The sequence below is a fragment of the Furipterus horrens genome, unplaced genomic scaffold (assembly GCF_987537825.1).
Source record: "Furipterus horrens unplaced genomic scaffold, mFurHor1.1.pri manual_scaffold_10, whole genome shotgun sequence".
Taxonomy (NCBI): domain Eukaryota; kingdom Metazoa; phylum Chordata; class Mammalia; order Chiroptera; family Furipteridae; genus Furipterus; species Furipterus horrens.
The window spans coordinates 42,794,910-42,815,074 of NW_028327180.1; the positions used below are offsets into that span (position 1 = coordinate 42,794,910).

General features: G+C 47.7%; 1 protein-coding gene and 1 non-coding gene across 15 annotated transcripts in view; both read left to right on the plus strand.

Annotated features, from left to right (window-relative positions):
• Positions 1–20,165, plus strand: part of DNM2 (dynamin 2) — a 91,891-nt gene that overhangs the window by 49,299 nt on the left and 22,427 nt on the right. For 6 of the 14 annotated variants that reach the window (XM_090289585.1, XM_090289592.1, XM_090289579.1 and 3 more), the window contains exons 6-13: positions 2,772–2,932; positions 5,745–5,887; positions 10,574–10,709; positions 12,281–12,348; positions 12,958–13,096; positions 15,364–15,450; positions 17,930–18,000; positions 19,349–19,378. In XM_090289585.1, coding sequence (XP_090145711.1) covers positions 2,772–2,932; positions 5,745–5,887; positions 10,574–10,709; positions 12,281–12,348; positions 12,958–13,096; positions 15,364–15,450; positions 17,930–18,000; positions 19,349–19,378 — 835 coding nt within the window. Of the gene's footprint in view, positions 1–2,771; positions 2,933–5,744; positions 5,888–10,573; positions 10,710–12,280; positions 12,349–12,957; positions 13,097–14,240; positions 14,380–15,363; positions 15,451–17,929; positions 18,001–19,348; positions 19,379–20,165 lie in introns of all 14 variants that reach the window. The other 8 variants (XM_090289586.1, XM_090289590.1, XM_090289583.1 and 5 more) reach the window with 3 other exon arrangements.
• On the plus strand, positions 11,588–11,691 carry LOC149999856 (U6 spliceosomal RNA). Its single transcript, XR_016513894.1, has one exon. It is a non-coding gene; the product is annotated as a U6 spliceosomal RNA (small nuclear RNA).

Genomic DNA, 20,165 nt, shown 5'->3' on the forward strand with positions numbered 1-20,165 from the left:
TTGGTTTTTTTTCTCTGACATTCATTTGTGAAAGAAACCAGATCATGTCCCACACTCGGGATTTGGCCAGTGGTAGTTCCCTGTAAACTGGTAATTAGGTCTAGACAGAGGCCTGATTAGACTCAGTTTTAGGTTTAGATCTTCTTATAGGAGTAACCTAAATATTTTTATTTCCAAAAAATGAATAACAAACATTAAGTGTCTGGTTATGCACTAGGCACTGTTCTAAGCTCTGGATGTGTAAGAGTCCACTTCATTCTGATAACAACCAACACAGTGGTTCTATTCTCATCCCCGTCTTATGGATGAAGAAATTGGGGCACAGAGAGGCTAAATCCCTTGCCCCAGCAGCACAACTAGCAAGTGGTAGAGCTGGTTTTAAATGCCAGCGCCCCAGCACCATGATGCTTTGTGACCTGATTTTCCATTTCATGTAGCAAAATAGCAGAACATTTTTCCATAAAAGGCAAATATTCTACAAGATGACTCCAAAAGGTCCCACGGAGTCCCTTATATGGGCGTGTATGGGCCAGTTGTTATTCATTCCCCATTTGTTGAACACTTAGGTTGGTTCTGCTTTTTTTCCCGTGTGCAGCAGTTTGACTCTCCATCTAGGTTTTTGGTTTTTTAGGCCATTTTGTCCTTAATTACTTGGCTGCTTTTCCCATTTCTTCCCTCTGGGATCAGCTCTCAGCAGCAGGCACCTTCTGGCTCTTGCATCTTGTGGATACCATTTAGGTCTTGTCTTCTGCTCCCAGGGTGTCCGTCCTTTGTGTCTGGGATAGCCACGGAAACATTCAGACCTTGATTCCCCTCCCCCGGCACAGCTGACACTGATGGAAGGTGGCCCTAGATAGATCAGGACAGAGAGGGGTCAGGAGCAAAACGCAAAAACCTTTTTGACTGTGAGGATCAGAGGCTGAAGAGCAAATGCATGTCAGAGGTTTAGGCTAAAGGAAGGGTCAGTGCTGAGGAGGGAAGCAGACCCCTTCTGTCTCCGCGCCCTCCACTGGCAGTGCAACCCCATGCTCCCTTGCATGTGTTGGACCACAACCTTAGACTCTGAGGGACACTGGCTGTGCTCAGCGTTGCCATCTGAGCAGCTGAGTATGTGGACCTCCTCACCTTCCTTCCTCCCCATTCACTGTTGCTAGTGTCTCCCCTCCTCTGCCTTCCTGTCTATTTCTAAGAAAGAGGCTCTTCCTGTCTCCACTCACATGCTTACTTCTGGTGTAAGACCTCAGGCTCTCTCAGTTTTCTCCTCCTGCCCCACAGCTTTCAGAATCCCTCCTATTGGATCCTTTTTCTTGGCTTATGAAAGACCCAACCACAGCACCTTTAGAGGAACCGAAACCCAAGCCAGACTCCACTCTCTGCCCCCTACTGCTTCCTTCTGCTTACGATGATGGGGATCATAGAGACTTTGAGCTTCCCATGAATCTGGGTTCTACTGATCCTCTCTGAGACCTTTGCAAGTGACCCCATCTTGGTCTGCCTTGGTCCCCTCATCCATAAAATGGGTATAATGACAGATAGGAAGAGGATGAAATTGGGTCTGCGTAAGACTCCGCAGGTGCCACTCCCCTTCTTCCCAAGAGAAACATTGAAGAAGACGCCCACTGCTGAACAATGGGGATAAATATATATGTTTATCATTTCAGGTCTTGCCATCCATCTCTAGTCTACTTTTCCAACTTTAATTATATTAATAGCAATGAATAACTGCGTCTGATTATTGAGTGCCTAGCGTTTGTCAGCTGCTAGGCTAAGTTCTTTATTTCACACAACTCCCATTTGTACACGCATATTGCTTGGTGCCTCATGTCCACGCTCAGGGGCTCCCAGCTGTTCTAGCTTCTCTTTTTTTATCCCCATTTCTTTATGTTTTTCTCTGTCTAGTCTTAATTTCCAAATATTGCAAAGCTTTTCTTTACACTAGCATTTTTATTCTAAAAAATAAACTCTTATGCTTGGAAAAATATTCCAAAATGGTACTGAGGGCTCTTAATTGAGGAGGCTGCCTCTCAACCCTCTCCCCCAAGTCCCATTTCTCATGTACTGTCAGTTAACTGTTTCTTAGGTTTCATTCAGAACATTTTAATATAAATACATTCATTTTTAAAACTAGCCCATGTTTTCTTTAAGTACTTTTGTAGTTTCATGTTTTATGTGTAAATCAATGATCCCTCTAGAATTAATTCTGGTAGGTACCCAACTTTGCCAACAGCAACCATTGAATAATCCACTTTCCTCCCACTGTGTTTGAAGTGTTAGCTGTTAGTTTCCCCTACTACTGGGTATGGTTTTGGACTTTCCATTCATTCCATTCATCTCTCTGGACATACATGTTCCAAAATACCCACCCTGTTCCAATATAACAGCTTTAGAATAGGTTTTAATATCTGGCAAGATTAGCTGTCCCCCAATTGCCCTTCTTTTTGATCTTTGTTTTTCTTACCTGTTTTTAAAGCTCAGTTTGTGGATATCACCTTCTTTAAAGCCTGTCTCTCTCCTCCTCCCTCACACAGGCTGGATGTCCTCTCTCCTTCCAGACACTTGTGTTGGCTTTTCAGGACTGCTCTCTGTGCTTGTGTTCTCCGTGTTGTTTCTAAGTAGAGCATACTGCTTGTAACCCAGTCTGTCAGTGACTCATGGGACAGAGTCCACGAATTCGCCTGCACCCGGTTTAGCTTTGTGCTTGGGCTACGGTGCGCACCTGGGCATCTGGGCTGTCCTGCCAGTGGCCCTGCCCTGACCCTCTCTCCCTGCAGGCTACATTGGTGTGGTGAACCGCAGCCAGAAGGACATCGAGGGCAAGAAAGACATTCGTGCAGCATTGGCGGCCGAGAGGAAGTTCTTTCTCTCCCACCCAGCCTACCGGCATATGGCTGATCGCATGGGCACCCCACACCTGCAGAAGACTCTGAATCAGGTATGGCAGTGGTTTTGTGCAATTACACATGCTGTGCACTGCACAAATCTACCATCCACAGTGATGCTGGCCTTAGTCCAGAGTAGCTCTTGTTTTAGCAGAGTGTGTTTAATCCATCTGTGATTCATGGCTTGGTGAAGAGTGTATATTCAGTAAGTTGGTACCAGTAATATCACTATTATTATTATTATTATTATTTCTATTATTAAAATTATTTAGTCAAAATACCCAGAAGTTGGCATATAGTTCCTTAGATTGGTGACCTGGCTTATGAATGCCTGGCCTGAACCAAAGTAGGGCAGCCAGCAGCACCTATAGCTAAGTGCAAAGACCTCAGACCCTGTACCTCTTGGGTCCAAAAGAAGCCCAGGGAAGCTTCTGACCAGGAGGCCCTGGACCAGGGGCCCAGCCTCTCTGAGCCTCCCTCAGCTGGGAATCAGCACCATGCCTGCCCAATAAGGCTGGCATCTTACCTACTAAGTGCTCAGTGCATACACTATAAAATGCAGCATGTACCAAATGCCAGCAACTCCAATATTTCACTTTTTCTATCACTCCTTTTTTGTATAGGCAATATATTCACAGGTTCATAAACAAAACCAGTATTAAAAAGTGCACAATGAAGCACCCTGTCTGCCCCTCCCTCCCACCCACTGGTTAATACTGCTTGACTTTCTGTCCGTAAAAGCCGAAAAGACTTCCAAGAATCACGTTCTTTCTTACCGTAAATGATGACATAGTCATAGATGCCACCCTTGTTTGTTTGTTTTTTCTCAGCAGTTTCTCCTCAGCTCTGCCCATGTGGAAAAGAGTACTCACTATCTTTCGTGGCTGTGTAGTATTCCCTAAGCACAGGGCCCCTACTCTGTTTAACCAGTCTCACTGTGGAGGCCACTGGGACAACTTCTTATCTTCCTAGTCAGTGAAAGGCAGGTGTTAGTAACAGAATTTTGTGCACGTGCCAATTTACTCAGGGGACTGTGAAACCCCACTGTAAAAGGCAGTGCCTTCCCTTAGGAGCTGTCCTGATTTGCCCATCTGGGGTCACAAGGCAATCCCCCCTTGATACTTTCTGGCACTTTCCTGGATGGTGGGAGGGCCTCAGAGCGACAATCTGAGAGTCATTCCTTCATGTCCACCATGGGGACACAGTGGCAACCCGAGAACAGGGATCTTATCTTCTGGGAAGGCAGATTTTAATGGAGTGGACAGACTTGGAACAAGTCACCAGATGAATGCTCTGTCAGGTGTTCAGTAGTGATGGGGGCCAGAAAGGGAGAGGGCACAGAGCAGAAAGGCAGACAACAGCTCAAGGGAGCAAAGAGGAAGGGAATTGTCCAAAGGAAGGGGCCCTGCAGGAAAGGAAGTGGGTCTGCCTGGGCAGAGGTGTGGAGGAGTAGGAAGGGAAGTAAAACTGCCCTGCAGACTGCTGGGGCCTCCTGAGGGCCTGGCTTCACATCAGATGCTTCCTGGAGCGGTGGTCCCCCACTCTCTTTCCCCTTGAGTTACGTGGAGCTGTTACAATGCCCTAAGGTGCCGTTGGGGACCAGAGTGGTCTGTAGAGTACATGGCCCATCCTCAGAGACTGGCAGGGCCCGTGGTCACAGAGGACTTGGCAGTAGCTGAGATTCATACCACAGAGTATTATGCTCCTTCTCACCTGTGTCTAGCTTGATGGATGTTTTGTAACTTCTTTTCTATTGTAGGGCAGATGGCAACAAAAGGCCGCATTAGACTTTCAGGATATTAGATGGTTTTATGGCTTTGTTTTGCCCTTCCTTCCTCCCAGCCAATCTCTCTTCGTCCCTGTCTCCCTTCCCCTTCTCCCCTCCCCTCCATCACCTCTTCCTTTCTTTCTCTCTTTTACCCCCCACTTACAATAATAAACAAAAAATGTCATACAACTCAAATATAGTGACTCCCATTTCCTCCCATCCCATGAGGAGACAGCCAGTGTCACCATTTCCTGGGCTTCCTTCTAGAGACACTCAGGCCTATAGGGCCATATCACCGTCCTCTCTCTCTCCTTCCTGCCTTTCTTTTCCTTCCCTTCTGTTTTTTCTTCTTTCATTTCCCCGCCTGATCAGTATTTACCCACTGCTCTGTATCTGGCTTCTTCTCTAACAACTCATCTTGAGACTCATTCCCTAAGCTTTTCTGCATTACTGCCTCTTTAAAAGTTAGGCATAGTGACCAAATCCACATGACACGAAAGCAGAACTGTAGAGGAAAAGGAGGCTGTGGTAAAAGCTCTCCTTCCTGCCCACCTGCTCTGTTCTGCCCGTTTCTTTCACTTTCATTTCTTGTGAATTTTCCTTTTCTCTGTTCCTACAGATGAACACATGTTCTTACTTTCCCCTTGTCTGTCACAGAAAGGACACTTAATGCATATGCTTCATAACCTTTTGAGGGGAGCTGTTTCCCATTTAGTTTGTAGGACCCATCCTGATGTCTATCTGCTCAGTGTCCCGCCATCCACATGTACTGTCTGTCACCCATCCGCATGGTCCTGTGGTGGCCTCCTGGGTCTTTCACTGAGCAGCACTTATGGGAGGCTGTTCTAGGTCAGCACACATGTCCTTGTACATAGTTATGTGTCCTCTCTGGTACAGACACTCGGATGATCTGTCCTACAAAGGCCCCGTGGGCTGTTCTCAGCCTCTTCCTGCTCCGGGCACAAGCATGACTACAGTTGATGTTCTGTTGCTTTTCCTTGAGGCTGGGGGCAGGGGTTGTGCTGGGCCCAGCACCATCATGCATGGCCCTTTCTCATGCCTGCACTGACCTCTGACCTCTGGCCTTTCTCCTGCAGCAACTGACCAACCACATCCGGGAGTCACTGCCGACCTTGCGCAGCAAGCTGCAGAGCCAGCTGCTGTCCCTGGAGAAGGAGGTGGAGGAATACAAGAATTTCCGGCCCGATGACCCCACACGTAAAACCAAAGCCCTGCTGCAGTATGTGTGCCCCGCACCAGCCCCTCAGCCCAGCTCACTGGGGCCTTCACCCAACCACAGGGTTTCCAGTCTAGGGCAGGCACCAATCCTCATTCATCCATCTGTTCACTCAGCAAACATTTTCCAAAGGTCCTCTGTGTGCCAGGCCCTGTCCTGAGACCTGGAGTCACCACAGTGAATGGGGCAGTTGTCTATTCCTGAGGGATGATGAGACAAAGTAAGCAAATAAGTAAATATGTAGTATGCGAATGGTGAAGGTATTAAAGTGGGGAAGGGACTAGAGAGCACCAGGGTGAGACAATGAATATCAGGCAAAGACTTGAAGAGGTGAGGGAGGAAGCCATGTAGAGCTCTGATGGGGCCTGGCCAGTGCAAAGGCCCTGAGACAGGACTGTGTCCAGCATGTTGGAGATCTATGTGGCTGTAGCAGAGTGAGTGAGGGAGAATGGGAAGAGGTGAGGGCAAAGTGTGCAGGGCCTTGTGGACCATGCAGAGGACTTTGGCTCTTGATCTGAGTGAAGTGGGAGCCATGCTTGGTTCTGAGCAGAGAATGTGAATGGCCTGTCTTGAGTGCTCACAGGCACCCTCTGGCTGCTGTAGTGAGGACAGATAATGGAGGAGGGTGAGAGCTGGACCCTATGTTAGCTGCTTCTGCCTGGTCTCTTTGAGTTCAGCTCAGAACTCTGGGAGACTTGCTGTAGCTTCGTAGCTGAGAGGCAAGAGAGCAGGTGTGCCCCACCATTCCAAGTTCTCACTTGGGGCTCCTCCTGCCCCTGCAGTCTTGGTTTCTGCTCTGCCAGGGACCCTGAGCTCTGCAAGGACTTGGCTAGAGTGAGTTCCAGAAACTCCCTGGCAGCTCAGATAGTATGCACGAGATTCCTCCTACAGGCACACCAGAGGGACACTACCCCCATGACCATCTTAGGTCTGACATCCCCCCACCCTCTCTGCCATGTGACAGTGCATGGTGGTGGGGTCAGGGTGAGAGTGTTTTCTTTTATGCACAGACAAGCTCAAGTGCATTCTGCAAAGCTTTCTACAAAGCAAACGCAGATCCTTGGCAGACTTGAAGAGGTTTTGGTCTTGCAAGTGCTGCAGTGTGAGGGTAAGCCTGGGCCTGCTGGGCTTCCACCAGCTGGAGACCATGTATCTCTGAACCTTGCTTTTCTTGCCCCTAAATGAAGATGGCAGCAGCTGTTATCTCACGTGGCCATTGGTAGAACTTGTAAAAATGCCTGGTGCTGCTCTAGAAGCCTTTGGCAGGACTGAAGCCAGGGTTTAGCACGTCACGTGTCATTTTTCACCAGGGCCCTGCAGATAGTTTTGACATCACTGTGGAGGTACACTGCTGTCATTTGCAGAGCCCCCTTGGAGGGCTGGGCCTTTCCTCTTTAGTGTTTTATCCATAGGTCCCAGCAGGCTGCAGGCCACACAGACAAACAGAGGCCCCTGCTCTTTCCTTTCCTGTTACTGGTTGTCCCTTTGAATGGCTTGTTGCACGACTTCCTTCTCAGCCTTGATTATAAAAATGATGCAAAGGGACTGACTGTGAAAACGTTCCCTCCTCTGTACCTTGGTTCCCATCTTCAGGTTGTTGCCTTGTAAGAGAATAAGAACAGTTGACAAAGCATCATCAAGACCCTTCTATTTCTTGTGGCCACCTGGCCTATGCCACAGGTTATTACTGTGTTCTGACATTTGGGTATTTTTTGCTTCAACAGATTCTTCTTGAATTCATTGTTGAGTACACATGTGAGGATTCCTGCAGGGGAGACTGCTAAAAGTGGGATTCCTAAGTTGAGGGGCACTTAAATTTGAATTGACATCACTTATAGTTTTCAGAGGTGTTATCAGTGCCCATGCCTACAGGTCTGCAGGTCATGCACAGGCACATGCAGTGTGTGGTTCACAGGAAGCCAATGATGGAAAAGCTAACTTTTACTTTTATCACCGTTATTATGATAAATTGTTCTGTATCTGTGTCCCTCCTCCCTCCTCCCTGCACTGCTTGGTCATCATGCCAGGTGGTATGCCACCTTATTTACCTGCCAGCTCTATCCTGTGACTAGAATGCAGATCATTTTAAAGCTTCTGGCAGGTTCTCTACCCTGGCAGAGGATGGGGGCATCTTTCAGACCTGCTTTCCTTCCTCAGCTTGTGTGCCTTTCACTTGGATCTCTCCCCTTCTAGTACTAGAAACGGGAATGCCCGTTCCCTAGATGTGCGAATGTGGCTGTCCACTCACAGCCAGTCATGTCTGGTGACTGCTGGCCATCTGCAGGTGTCTCACCTGCCCTAGACATTGCTGTATTTGTTTGCTCTGGCTGCTTTGACAAAATACCACGAACTGGATGGCTTAAACATTTGAAATTTACTGTCTCGTAGTTCTGATGCCAAGATTTCGAGATCAAGTGTCAGCAGGATTGGTTCCTTCAGGGGGATTTTGGTGGTTTGCTGGCAGTCTTTGGTATTCTCAATCTCTGTCTTGGTCTTCACGTGGCTTCTCGCTGTGTGCGTCCAAATTTCTCCTTTTTTCTAAGGACACTAGTCACATTGGTTTGGGGCCCACCCTACTACCGTGTGACTTCATCTTAACTAATTACATCTGCAATGCCTCTGTTTCCCAGTAAGGTCCCATTCATAGGTCCTGGGGGTTAGGACATCAACATGAATTTGGGGGACACAGTTCAACTCATGACAGTTGTTAAGGGTGCTCTGTGAAGTGACTTGGAGTCCAGTGGCCCTGGGAGACTGGCACACAGTGTGCTGTATCTTTTCCTTTCTGAGGCTGGTGGCAGATGGCCAGAGTCTCCATCCTGGCCCTCATCCACTCCGCTGCTCTCATTGTGCTACTAAGCCTTTTACAATTTTGGCCTTGGGATTTGGCCCACCATTCATAGTCCCCATTCCATGTGTGGCATGAACATAGACATTTTATGTGTCTCTCGAAAGGAAATCCAATATGCACACCATCTGCTTCCGGTGGGTAGACCTCTTCTTAGGACCTGGGACACCCTGCCTCATGCCCCCGCTGCCCCAGGTGTGGAGGGAGAACACTTTTCACCAGTGGCCAATCCTGGTCACCGCGGCAGCACACTAGCATCTCCTGTATTTGCTCAGAAGAGCTGGACTTCTCTTTGCTGGAGCACTTCAGGCTCCATGCTGCAGACCCAGGGTGGGTAACTCCATGCAGCAGTATAGACATGCCATGTTTTATTGTGTTTTGCAGGTACTACATTTTTTACAAATTGGAGGTTTATGACACCCCTGTGTCGTACGAGTCTATCAGTGCTATTTTTCCAATAGGCTTAGATGATGGTTAGCATTTTTTAGCTATGAAGTATTTTTAATTAAGACGTGTGTTGTTTTTCAAAAACAATGCTATTGGAACTCTTAATAGACTGCAGTATAGTGTAAAAATAACTTTTATGTGCATGGGAAAAGAAAAGTTTTGTATCACTAGTTTTATTCCAGTATTTGCTTTACTGCAATATTTGCTTCATTTCAGAGGCCTGGAACTGAACCTGCAGTATCTCTGAAGTCTGCCTGTACTTGAGTGGACCGGGAATTGGGGGGGGGGGGGGGGCAGAAATAAGGAAATAATTAAGGCAGACAGTGCAAGGGACTGGGGGGAGCAATTAGAAATGCTAAGGAAAACCAAGACATGAATAAATATCTTAGACTTCCGCTTTGCTCACAACATCACAGTACTAATTAGTTACACTTAGATGCACTTTGAAAGTGTAGGGCTGGCTTCTAATAGGTCACTCGTGGTGGTATCATTTTTTTTAAAAAAGATTTTATATATTTATTTTTTAGAGAGAGGGGAAAGGAGGGACAAAGAGGAAGAGAAACCTCAATGTGTGTTTGCCTCTCACACGCCCCCAACTGGGGACCCAGCCTGCAACCCAGGCATATGCCCTGACTGGGAATCGAACTGGTGACTCTTTGGTTTGCAGGCTGGCGTTCAGTCCACTGAGCCACACCAGCCAGGGCAATATTATCACCTTTTGTCAATTATGTGACATTTTGAATTCTCTGAATTCAGAAATTTTAGGTGAATTACCATGAATTGGCAGCGTTTTTTCTTTTTTGTGGGTATATAGACTAAAGGTGCATTTTAGGATCAGTGACTTCTTGGAGCTAATGAAATCTAGAAACTTCTGAGTGCTCACAATGACCCTGTGTGGAGGTGCTGATACTATCAACCCACTTTGCAGATGAAGAAACTGAGGCTCAGGGACAAAGCCATCTGTCCAGGCCCTCTGCCTATAGTGTTAGAGTGCCGACCCACATATGTTGACGAGTTGTGGGAACCAGTGGGAACCACATTGTGTGGAGGGACTATCTTTTCACTCCATGGTGCTGTTAGATTAGGCCAAGCCTCCAGACAGAGGTGAGTTGCTAAGCTGTGGCCCCTGCACCTCAGTCTTGTCATCTGCAGAGTGGAATAATGCATGCCCCTTCAGTTCAGTGAATGGTCATAACAGGCCTATAGAATGAGCCTGGTGTGTACTGAGTGCTTGCTACCTGCAGCTCCTTAGTTTTGTTTATTTGTTTTGATCTACATATAGATTTTGCTGCTAAAAAATGAAAAGAGGAAACAACTGTGGTTTGACTCAGGACATAACACTGGAGCTGTGTCAAAACCTCTGCTTGATGTTTCGGTTTTCTTTTTCCTCGTAGGATGGTCCAGCAGTTTGGGGTGGACTTTGAAAAGAGGATCGAGGGCTCTGGAGACCAAGTGGACACACTGGAGCTCTCTGGGGGCGCACGAATCAATCGCATCTTCCATGAGCGGTTTCCCTTCGAGCTGGTGAAGGTAGTGTGGCCAGGGCTGAGCCCTCTTGTCCTGTCAGGTACTCTTCTGCTTGGCCTTGAGCCCAGCCTCCTTCCAGATCTTGAGGTCTTGAACTCTGGCCTTCAGGCCTGAGCCTGACATGGGCAGAGTGTGGCCTAGGGGAGACATCCCCAATGTGTTTCCTTCCCTGAACAGGCAGGTTTCTGGCAGAGTTGTACAAAAAGATTCATTATTTTCCTCTGACAAAAGCTAATACATGTTCTTTGCAATTACGTAGACAATAGTGGGAAATTCATATTTCCCAGCATGTTGAAGAGAAAAAATGAAAACCAGGTTGTGGACCCAGCATAACATGTAGATAATATTTGTAATATCCTTTCATATGAAATTACACATGTGTGTCTAGATGTGTGTATTTGCCTAGACCTGTAAAGATGTTCTTTCATTTCTTGGTGTGGTGATTCGAGTGTTTTGTTTTTAAGATTTTATTTATTAATTTTTAGAGAGAGGGGAAAGGAGAGAAAAGGAGAAAGAAACATTGATGTGCAAGAGATTCAGCCATCTGTTGTCTCTTGCATGCCCCCGGCTGCGGACCTGGCCTGCAGCCCAGGCATGTGCCCTGACTGGGAATTGAACCGGTGACCTTTTGGTTTGCAGGCCAGCACTCAGTCCAGTGAGCCACACCAGCCACGGCTGAGTTCTTTTGTTTCTTTTTTTGTTTGTTTGTTTTTTCTTAAACTTCTACTTTACTGTGACCACATATTTTTTTAAGAACCAGGAAAGTTTTGAAGCTAAAAAGCAGGAAAACTCCCATAATCCTAGCACCCACAGACAACTCCTGTTAGCACTTAGGTGTGTGTCCTTTCAGTTATTTCTATGCAAATGGAAAGTCCCACCTTATGCTCACTTCAGTGGCACATATATTAACATTGGAACGATACAGAGAAGATTAGCATGGCCCCTGCGCAAGGATGACACACAGATTTGTGAATTCCATATTTTAAAAAAATAAAAGCTCCCCTTGGATATGGAAACACAGTACATATATTCATGCAAACTTGTGTGTACATATATAAATATATTTTTAAATGCTGTATTTTTCATGTGGTGGCCATATTTCAAAACTAGTCATAAACATTTCATGCATTGTCAATGACAAAACAATATATTTTACGTATGTCCCATCATGCATTAAACCAGACTCCCTTTGTTGGACATTTAGGGGGTTTTGTGTTTGTTTGTTTGTTTGTTTGTTTTTCAAATTTTTTAGCAGTTATGAATAGTTCTGTGAATATAGCTAATTCTTTAATTCCTCAAGATAAATTTTTAGAGCATTTTAAACTCCCAGGTATATTTTTGGGTTCTTGATTTGTACTACATGTAGCTCATAAAAAAGTTTTATGTGAATTCATGTTTCCAAGAGAGCAAGAGTGTTATTTTCACAGCATCCTTGCTGATACTAGGTTTTAATATTTTAAAAAATTTGACCAACTTAATATCCTGCCGTGTGAATACAAATACACACAGGAGACAACATTCTCTGAAGGTGCCCCAGGTATATCCTTGCATGTGTTTGGTTTCTCTATTCTCAGATGGAGTTTGATGAGAAGGACCTAAGACGAGAGATCAGCTACGCCATTAAGAACATTCATGGAGTCAGGCAAGTTCTATAGGGAGAGTCAATACTGTTCCCTTCACCTTTGCGGTGCCACCCTCCAACCAGTTGTTCTGGGTGCCCTGATGGTGAGGGCTTGACAGGGTTCCTGGGTGTCTCTCAGTAGCTATCTCTCTCCAAGGGCACTTGAGGGTGAATGTGCTCAGTCCTGTGTGACTTCGTAATGGGCCACAGGGCTGTCTGCTGCCCTTGGATTAAACATTAAACTGCCCAGTCAGTTGGCATGAGCCCTAGTTACTATGATCATCCAAGAAAGCTCACTGCATATTTGTCCTGGAAAGTGGGGGTGGGGGCCAGACCTAAGTGTGATTGTAGGAACCCAGCGTTTATCCCCCTCACAGGTTCTCCATTGAGCCTCATGGGTCCCCTTCATATTCCACCAAAAGTAGTCGCTCCAGTTGTCCAGTCTTATATCATCATGGGGTCCTTAGGTTGCCCTGGGGGTTTCCAGGTAGTGGACACAGGCGTCTGACCCCCAGACATGCTATGGCCATGGCTCTTTCTCGGGAACCTGGCCCGTGCCTGTGAGATTGCTGACCATGCTTTGTTTTTCTCTGACTTATCTCCCCTGCCCCTGGGTTTGGATGGTTTTAGGACTGGGCTCTTCACCCCGGACCTGGCATTCGAGGCCATTGTGAAAAAGCAGGTCGTCAAGCTGAAAGAGCCCTGTCTGAAATGTGTCGACCTGGTTATCCAGGAGCTAATCAATACAGTTAGGCAGTGTACCAGTAAGGTATCAGCCCTCGGTGGGGACCCTGGCCGTGGAGATGGGGTCAGGGCTTTGGTATCAGGCTCCCAGTGCTGCTTCAGCCTGTGCCCTATGGTGCCTCCCCCGCCTCCAGACTGCCTCAGTTTCCAATAACGTGGCATCTTCCCAGAGGCTAGGGTGGGGTCTTGTCAGCCTGGGCACAACTGGGGGAAGGGGATGCTAGACCTCCAGAACTGGCCAGACTGGTGGACAGGGCTCCCTGGGACCCTGATACCAAGCCTAGCATGTGTCTGATGGAATTGGGGGTGTCATTGGGCTGTCGCTTTGCTGCCTTCTGGGAAAGAGAGAGACCCTGCGTCAGCTGCTCGAGGCCAAGCTCCCTGAACCTCCCTGGCTGTCACTCCTTGAGTGACGCCATTGGGCTTCCCTATAGACAGTCACTTCTCTGTCCCCAAGGTGCCAAGAAAGACCCAAATGCCAATGCACAATGAGTGCTTGGGTCCCAAAGTGAGCTCGACTCCTAACTGCCTCCTCTAATTTTCTTGCTACTCCCAGGAGCAGTGCTCTTCCTCCAGGTAGCCAGTCCTCAGATCCACTGGGTCACAAGCATCTGTGTCTGGGCCACTGCCTCCCCATAGAAAGTTGTGCTGGGTTCCCCCCGCGGACCTGGTTCCCAGGGCAGCATGCTTTGGCCAAGCAGCTGAGGCGCCTCCTGGTGGGCAGTTTGTGCTTGCACGTCCACAATGGCCCTAGAGCTCTGGGTTGGCCTTCCTAGGCAGGGGTTTCTGCTTGGGCTTTCTGTTCTCAGTCTGGAAAAGCTCACATTTGCTTCTTAAGCTTCTTCAATAGGAACAGAGAGGGGAAAGTAACCCAGATGGGTTTGACACAGATATGAAAACTCAAAGCATCCGCACACCCTTAGCCGTCTGCATGATGACACTGACCCTTAGCACTTCTATAATTAAACCCAGACCAAGTCCACCCCTCGGACCCAGGATGCCTCTTTGATCTGAAGCAGCTTCCGGGGCAAATGCGGGCGCAGGCTCCCCCATGCATGTCACTAACCAGCTGACTCTCGTTTCTTTCTTTCTCTGTCTCCTGTCCCTGGTGTGTGACCTGCACTGTCCCTGGGTGTCTTTCTACTGGTCCCACCCTCTGCATGACCCAGGACGGGGCTCTTCACCCCTGATATGGCCTTTGAAGCCATTGTGAAAAAACAGATTGTAAAACTCAAAGAGCCGAGTTTGAAGTGTGTTGATCTCGTGGTCTCAGAACTGGCCACAGTCATTAAAAAGTGTGCTGAGAAGGTAACAGAAGGTTTCATTATTATCATCTATGCATTTGTCCTCCATCTTCTCCCTCTGTTGTTAGTCTTAACCAGTGCACCTGGGAAATGCCTCGGCTGGGACCCCCGCCCCATGGTCCAGTTGTCACTTAGCAATGTCTCAACTTTTCATTTGAAGACAAAATGGGACAAGTTGCATCGCATGTGTGTTTTACCTTTGCAGTTTGGGCTACTGAAGGGGCTGGGAGGCCTTTGGTGTTGCCAAAGGCATTTACTTAGCAGCCATTGGGGATGAGAGTCAGTGCCATTTCCGGGGCTCTTAGAGAAAGGGGGTCTCCATACTGTCACCAAAGCAGTAAAACATTTCAGGGTATGGACCTTCATGTTCTTACGTCATGGGACATTTACTAGATTTTCATCAAGGAATTTTGACTGCTCAATTTTCTTCAATTTGTGAACTTAACCCAAACTGCAGAAGGTACACTCTTCATGTGTTTGGTTTGGTTACTGCTGCAAAGCTTGGGCTCTAGGGGTGTTAGAAGAGTGGATTCCAAAGATGAGATGATGGGGAATGGGGGTCCCTCCGAGATAGATGGTCCAGATGCCAACCCACCATCTTAGAACAGTCGCTGCGCATTCACAAGCTGAGCGAGAGCACTCGCCCCAGTGACCAGTGGCTTTAATTACCATCAGTGTCCTCACTCTCACCCAGTGCTGGGTGGGAAGGGGATGGCTGTCACCCACTTTCTCTGCCACTTCTCACCTCTAAATCATGTTCTCAAAAAGCATCTTTGCTTTTGCATGGGCACTCTGTCACTCTCTCTGGCCCACTGTATCCCCACTGTCCCCTTGTCTCCCAGCTGGAACAGCTATGAGACAGGAGTGAGGTGGGGACTCAGTGGGCCAACCCCATGTCACCTACCTTCCCCCATGTTTTCACTGTGGTTCGCATCGCTTCCCAAGACATGAGGACCCAGCCAACACTGCCACTCTGCTTTCCCCCCAGCTCAGCTCCTACCCCCGGTTGAGAGAGGAGACAGAGCGAATTGTCACCTCTTATATCCGCGAGCGGGAGGGGAGAACCAAGGACCAGGTATTGGCTTTTTGTTTTAATTTTCAATTATCATTTACTTGCAGTAAATCTTGAGTGTACAGTTCTTTGAGTTTGGTTTATTATTATTATTTTATTTTGATAGTGCGTTTATTAAAGGTAGGGACAGTGAAACAAGGAAAGGCTTAGGATAGAAGAAACAAGAGAGAGCCCAGACGAGGCTGCTCTGGCTCCCTGAGAAGTGAGAGAAAAGGGGCCTTGGTGTTGGGTTAGGGGGTTAACTTGGGACGAGCTGCTGCTGCCCATTGCAAGTCTCCTGGGGTCCGTTAGAGTTTAGGAGATGCATGTCTGAGAGGGAAGAAAGGCAAGGACGTGCTCCTGAGGAGAGTACGCCTGGTTCTTAGAGTTTAGACAAATACATACAGTAACCCACACCTCAATCACAATATAGAACGGTTCTATCCAGAACCCAAATTCTTATCCTTTGCCCCTTTGTTATCAACCCCTTCCTGACCCCAAGACCCTGGCATCCACTTGGCTGCTTCTTGTCCTATGGTTTTGTCCTGTTTTTCCAGAACGTTTTCCTATACTACATAGCCTTTTCTTTTAATTGACTTATTTTAGAGAGAGAGAGAGAGAAATATTGATTTGCTATTCCACTTATTTATGCAATCATTGGTGGGATTAAACCTGCAACTTTGGCATATCAGGATGACACTAACCAGCTGAGCACCCAGCCAGGGCTACATAGCCTTTTGATTCTGACATCCTTCTCTCGGCATGATGTATTTCTCATTCATCCCTGTTGTTTGTGGTATTTCCAAAGTTTGTTACTTTTGATCATTGACCGTATGGACCACAGCTTGTTTATCTGTTTGCCTGCCAGAGGACATTAGGGTGCTTGTTTGTGTTTTAAGTTTCCTGTGAAGACCATCCAAGCTCACACAAAGGTAGAGAGTGGGACTCCTCCAAGCAATCACAGTGGAAGCCTCACCTGTCCCCTGCTGAGTACAGTCAGGGCCTTTATCCTGCCTTTATATGACCTAGCGCCTGGTCTGAGTCACTTTCCCCCAGTTGTCTGCTATGGTCTCTTGGCAGCTGTTTGTTTAAACCAGAACTGAAATAAGCCAGTGTGTTGTACTTGGTTGTGATATCACCTGTTTAGAATGGTTCCCCCCCTGACATTGATGGAGGAGATACTGGCTCATTTGTCCTTCAGCGTTTCCTCCAGTCAACCTGTGCCTTATTTTCTCATTGTTTCTGTAGCTTAGAAGTTGTATCAAAAGTGGAGAGATTCCAATTCATTTTGTTGTCAATGTTGTCAAGAATGTTGCTGACCCTTCCATACACAGTCCCTGGTTGCCTCCCTGTCAACATTGCTAGGCTTGATCCACTGACTTTATAAAACTGACGACAGTGGATCCCATGGACGGAGCTCCCCAGAATCTTCCAGCAACCCCGTAGGGTCTGACCCAGTGCCCAGACTGTTTTATGTTTGCGGGCATGGAGGCATGGTGAGATGATCAGAAGGGGCAGGGTACTGTTTAAGGGCATACATATCATTTATCTGAGATGACATCCCAACTGCCTTCTCTGCATGCGTGCGTGCGTGTTTCATTTTAATGTTTTCATCTGACCACACTATCTTTGCTGTTTAAATGTAGCACTTACAAAATGTCAGGTGCTAGCTAAAAACTTTTTATATTGTGAATTATTTAACCTTCGAAGTGGACCTCTTGGTAACATGGGGCCCAGGGTCACACAGCCAGAGAGTGGCTGAGCCAAGCCCACAGCCCAGGTGGTCCACCCCAGATGCTGTGTCTGTGCCCACCTTGCTGGGCTGCCTCACTCTGCCTGTCTTACTTGGTTGTGAATCCTTGATGTCTGGAAGCACCTGTGTCCCCTCTCCCCTGCAGGTGTACCCCAGGGTGTATGTTGGTAGGTGTATATGTGGGCCCTGTTCTCCTACCTGGGAACCAGCGTGGTTCTGCACCATTCCCCCAACTCCACTCCCCATGAGAAAGTGCTCCATCTGCTGCCCCTCCTTGCCATGCTGGGCTCTATACAGATGCTTCTCAACTTACGATGAGTTTATCAGGACATAACCTCATTGTTACATCCTGATAACCTTATCATAACTTGAAAATAGAGTAAGCTGAAAATGCATTTAATACACCTAACTTACTGAACATTATAGCTTAGCCTAGCCTACCATAAATGTGTTCATAACTCTTATAAGAGCCTACAGTTGCACAAAATCATCTAATATAATGAATACATTGCAGAGCATCAGTTGTTTACTCTCATGATCATGTGGCTGACTGATAACTAGGACTTGCTTCCCAGAATCACGAGAAAGGATCATATTGCATATCACTAGCCCAGGAAAAGATCTAAATTCGAAGTACTGTTTCTACTGAATGCTTGTCACTTCATACTCTTGTAAAGTGGAAAAGTCATAAATAAAACCATTGTAAATTGGGGACCATCTGTACTCACAATGCCCTCTGCTTTCCCCCAGATTCTTCTTCTCATCGACATTGAGCAGTCCTACATCAATACAAACCATGAGGACTTCATTGGATTTGCCAAGTATGTACTGTTCAGTACAGAGGTTGACGGGGTGGCACCAGGCCACTCGCAGTTGGGATTCCTGGTGTGGGCTGGGGGTCTTGGGATGAAGTATTTGGTGGTTGCCTGGACTAGTAGCAGTCCCATTGCCATTGGTCCCACTGCATCTCCTATGGGGCACCAGTGATTTAAGGAAGAAAGTGCAGTCCTGAGGTCAAGCGTGTGAGGAAAGGCCAAGGCCAGCCAGCATCCAGTACTTCCTTTCCTGAGGGACTTCTCAGAGCCTTTCATAGACTCCTGCACACTTTTCCCAGACTCTCCGCATCCACCTGGCCCTTTCATAGAGCATCTCACAGGGTCAGGGCTGCCCAGGAGCACCATGGCTTACATTCATACACTGTAGACTTAAAACCAGCACCTTCCACGGAACCTGGATAAGGGACTACAACAGGGAGCTCTGATTTTAGTAAGATGTAGATAGAAATGCTGGTTGTCTCAAGCATCCTCCCACCGATTCCATCAGCCCCTGGACCCACCTCAGTGGGCTTGGGTGTCACATGGATTGTTCTGGTGGCTCACAAAGGTTTTCTTTCCTGAGTCCAATAGAATAACAGATCATTGGTAGCCAACTCCCTTGTATCATTTAGCAGATATTGCTGGTGTGCCTTCTCTGTGCCAGGCCCTATGACACAGCAGTGAACAAGCACAGACCCAGGTCCCTGTCCTCAAAAGAAGGTCTCATGCCAGGGACAGACATACACCCAGACAGTTAAGATGCAGTGTGATCAGGTCCAGGGCAAGGGCTGTGTAAGACCCGTGAGAGTCCAGAGGGTGGCCTTCTGGCATGGCCTTGGGGTGCAGGGAGGTACCTTTGAGGAGGGGCCTGCTGGAGCCCAATCTTGGGCTAGCAGGCTGTAATGAGAGAGGATTTCTGTCAGGGGTCTCTCTGTTGGGCTAAGTAGTTACCATGTAGAACCTTTATCAATACATTCAACACAGTTGAATGAGCAGCTGCTCTGTGTTGGGCACATGGTAGGTGAGTGGAATGAATGAATAAGGGCACGGTCAGAAACTTAAAGCCCCAGCTGGGCTGTCCCTGCTGGGAGTGGGCTGTGGGGCACAGGCCATGGACTGCCCCTCAGGCAGGATTCTCAGCCTGGGGAGTAACCCCTCCTGCCCCCTACCCAGCAGCCTCTTGGGTGTGGGCTGAAAACACTGGCCCTCCCTGTTCGATTTACTGCTGTTTTCCTCACTTTGACGTCTCTGCTTCTCACACTTCATCCACAGTTCCTTCTCACAATCTCTCCTGTTTTTCCTTTGACTACTCCACTCTTTCCTCTGGATTCCTGCGCCTTCCCACCTCCCCCAGCTGTTACTATACTGAGCAGCTGGTGACCTGGTGGGTATTGCCTGCTGTGTGCCTTTTCCCTGGTGTGTGAATGGCTGGGGGCAGGGCCCAGGGTGCCAGGCTCCACCCAGCCCAGGTTTAAGCCAGGGCTCAGCCCCGGGAGGGATATCCTAGAATCCCACTGTACAACCCTGGAACACTGTCTCAGAGCCTTTGGACTAGGACAGTGAATGTGCTAGACTTTGGCGCTGCTTCTTCAGAGCCTCCAGGCTGGGGACACATTGTCATTGAACAAATTGTCACAAGGAAAATGGGACTTAGAAAGGAGGGTAGATGAGGCGTTGTGGGAAAGGAGGATAAAGGATGCATCCTGGAGAGACCTTCCTGAGGTCCTGACAGCCAGATGACAGGCGGGGGCACCCCAGAGACCGTTAGAGACAGGGAAGGAAGGCCAAGAAGCCAGGAGCATGGGGAAGGTGAGAGGCCAGGCCCCATCACCAGGAGGGCCCTCACAGAGCTAGGGTTGGACTTTGTACTCCCCGCAAGGGAGTGGGAGATCTCTAGCTGGGTGCAGGCAAGGGAAATGTGCAGCATGTAGGCTGCCACGAAAAGGAGGGAGCCCAGAAGCCCGTAGGAAGTAGCATATCTGGAATCTCTCTAGCTTAGCTTGGTTCTCTCTTCTTCAGGCACTTTTGATCAACTGTCTTCCCTTGCTTAAATGTTCTGAGCTCCTTTACCATGGCTCTCCAAACACTAAAAACAGGGCCCAAAGAAAACACCTTATAATAAACTCATTGAACATTAGGAAAATTATTGGGTAAAATACTACCTCTATTTT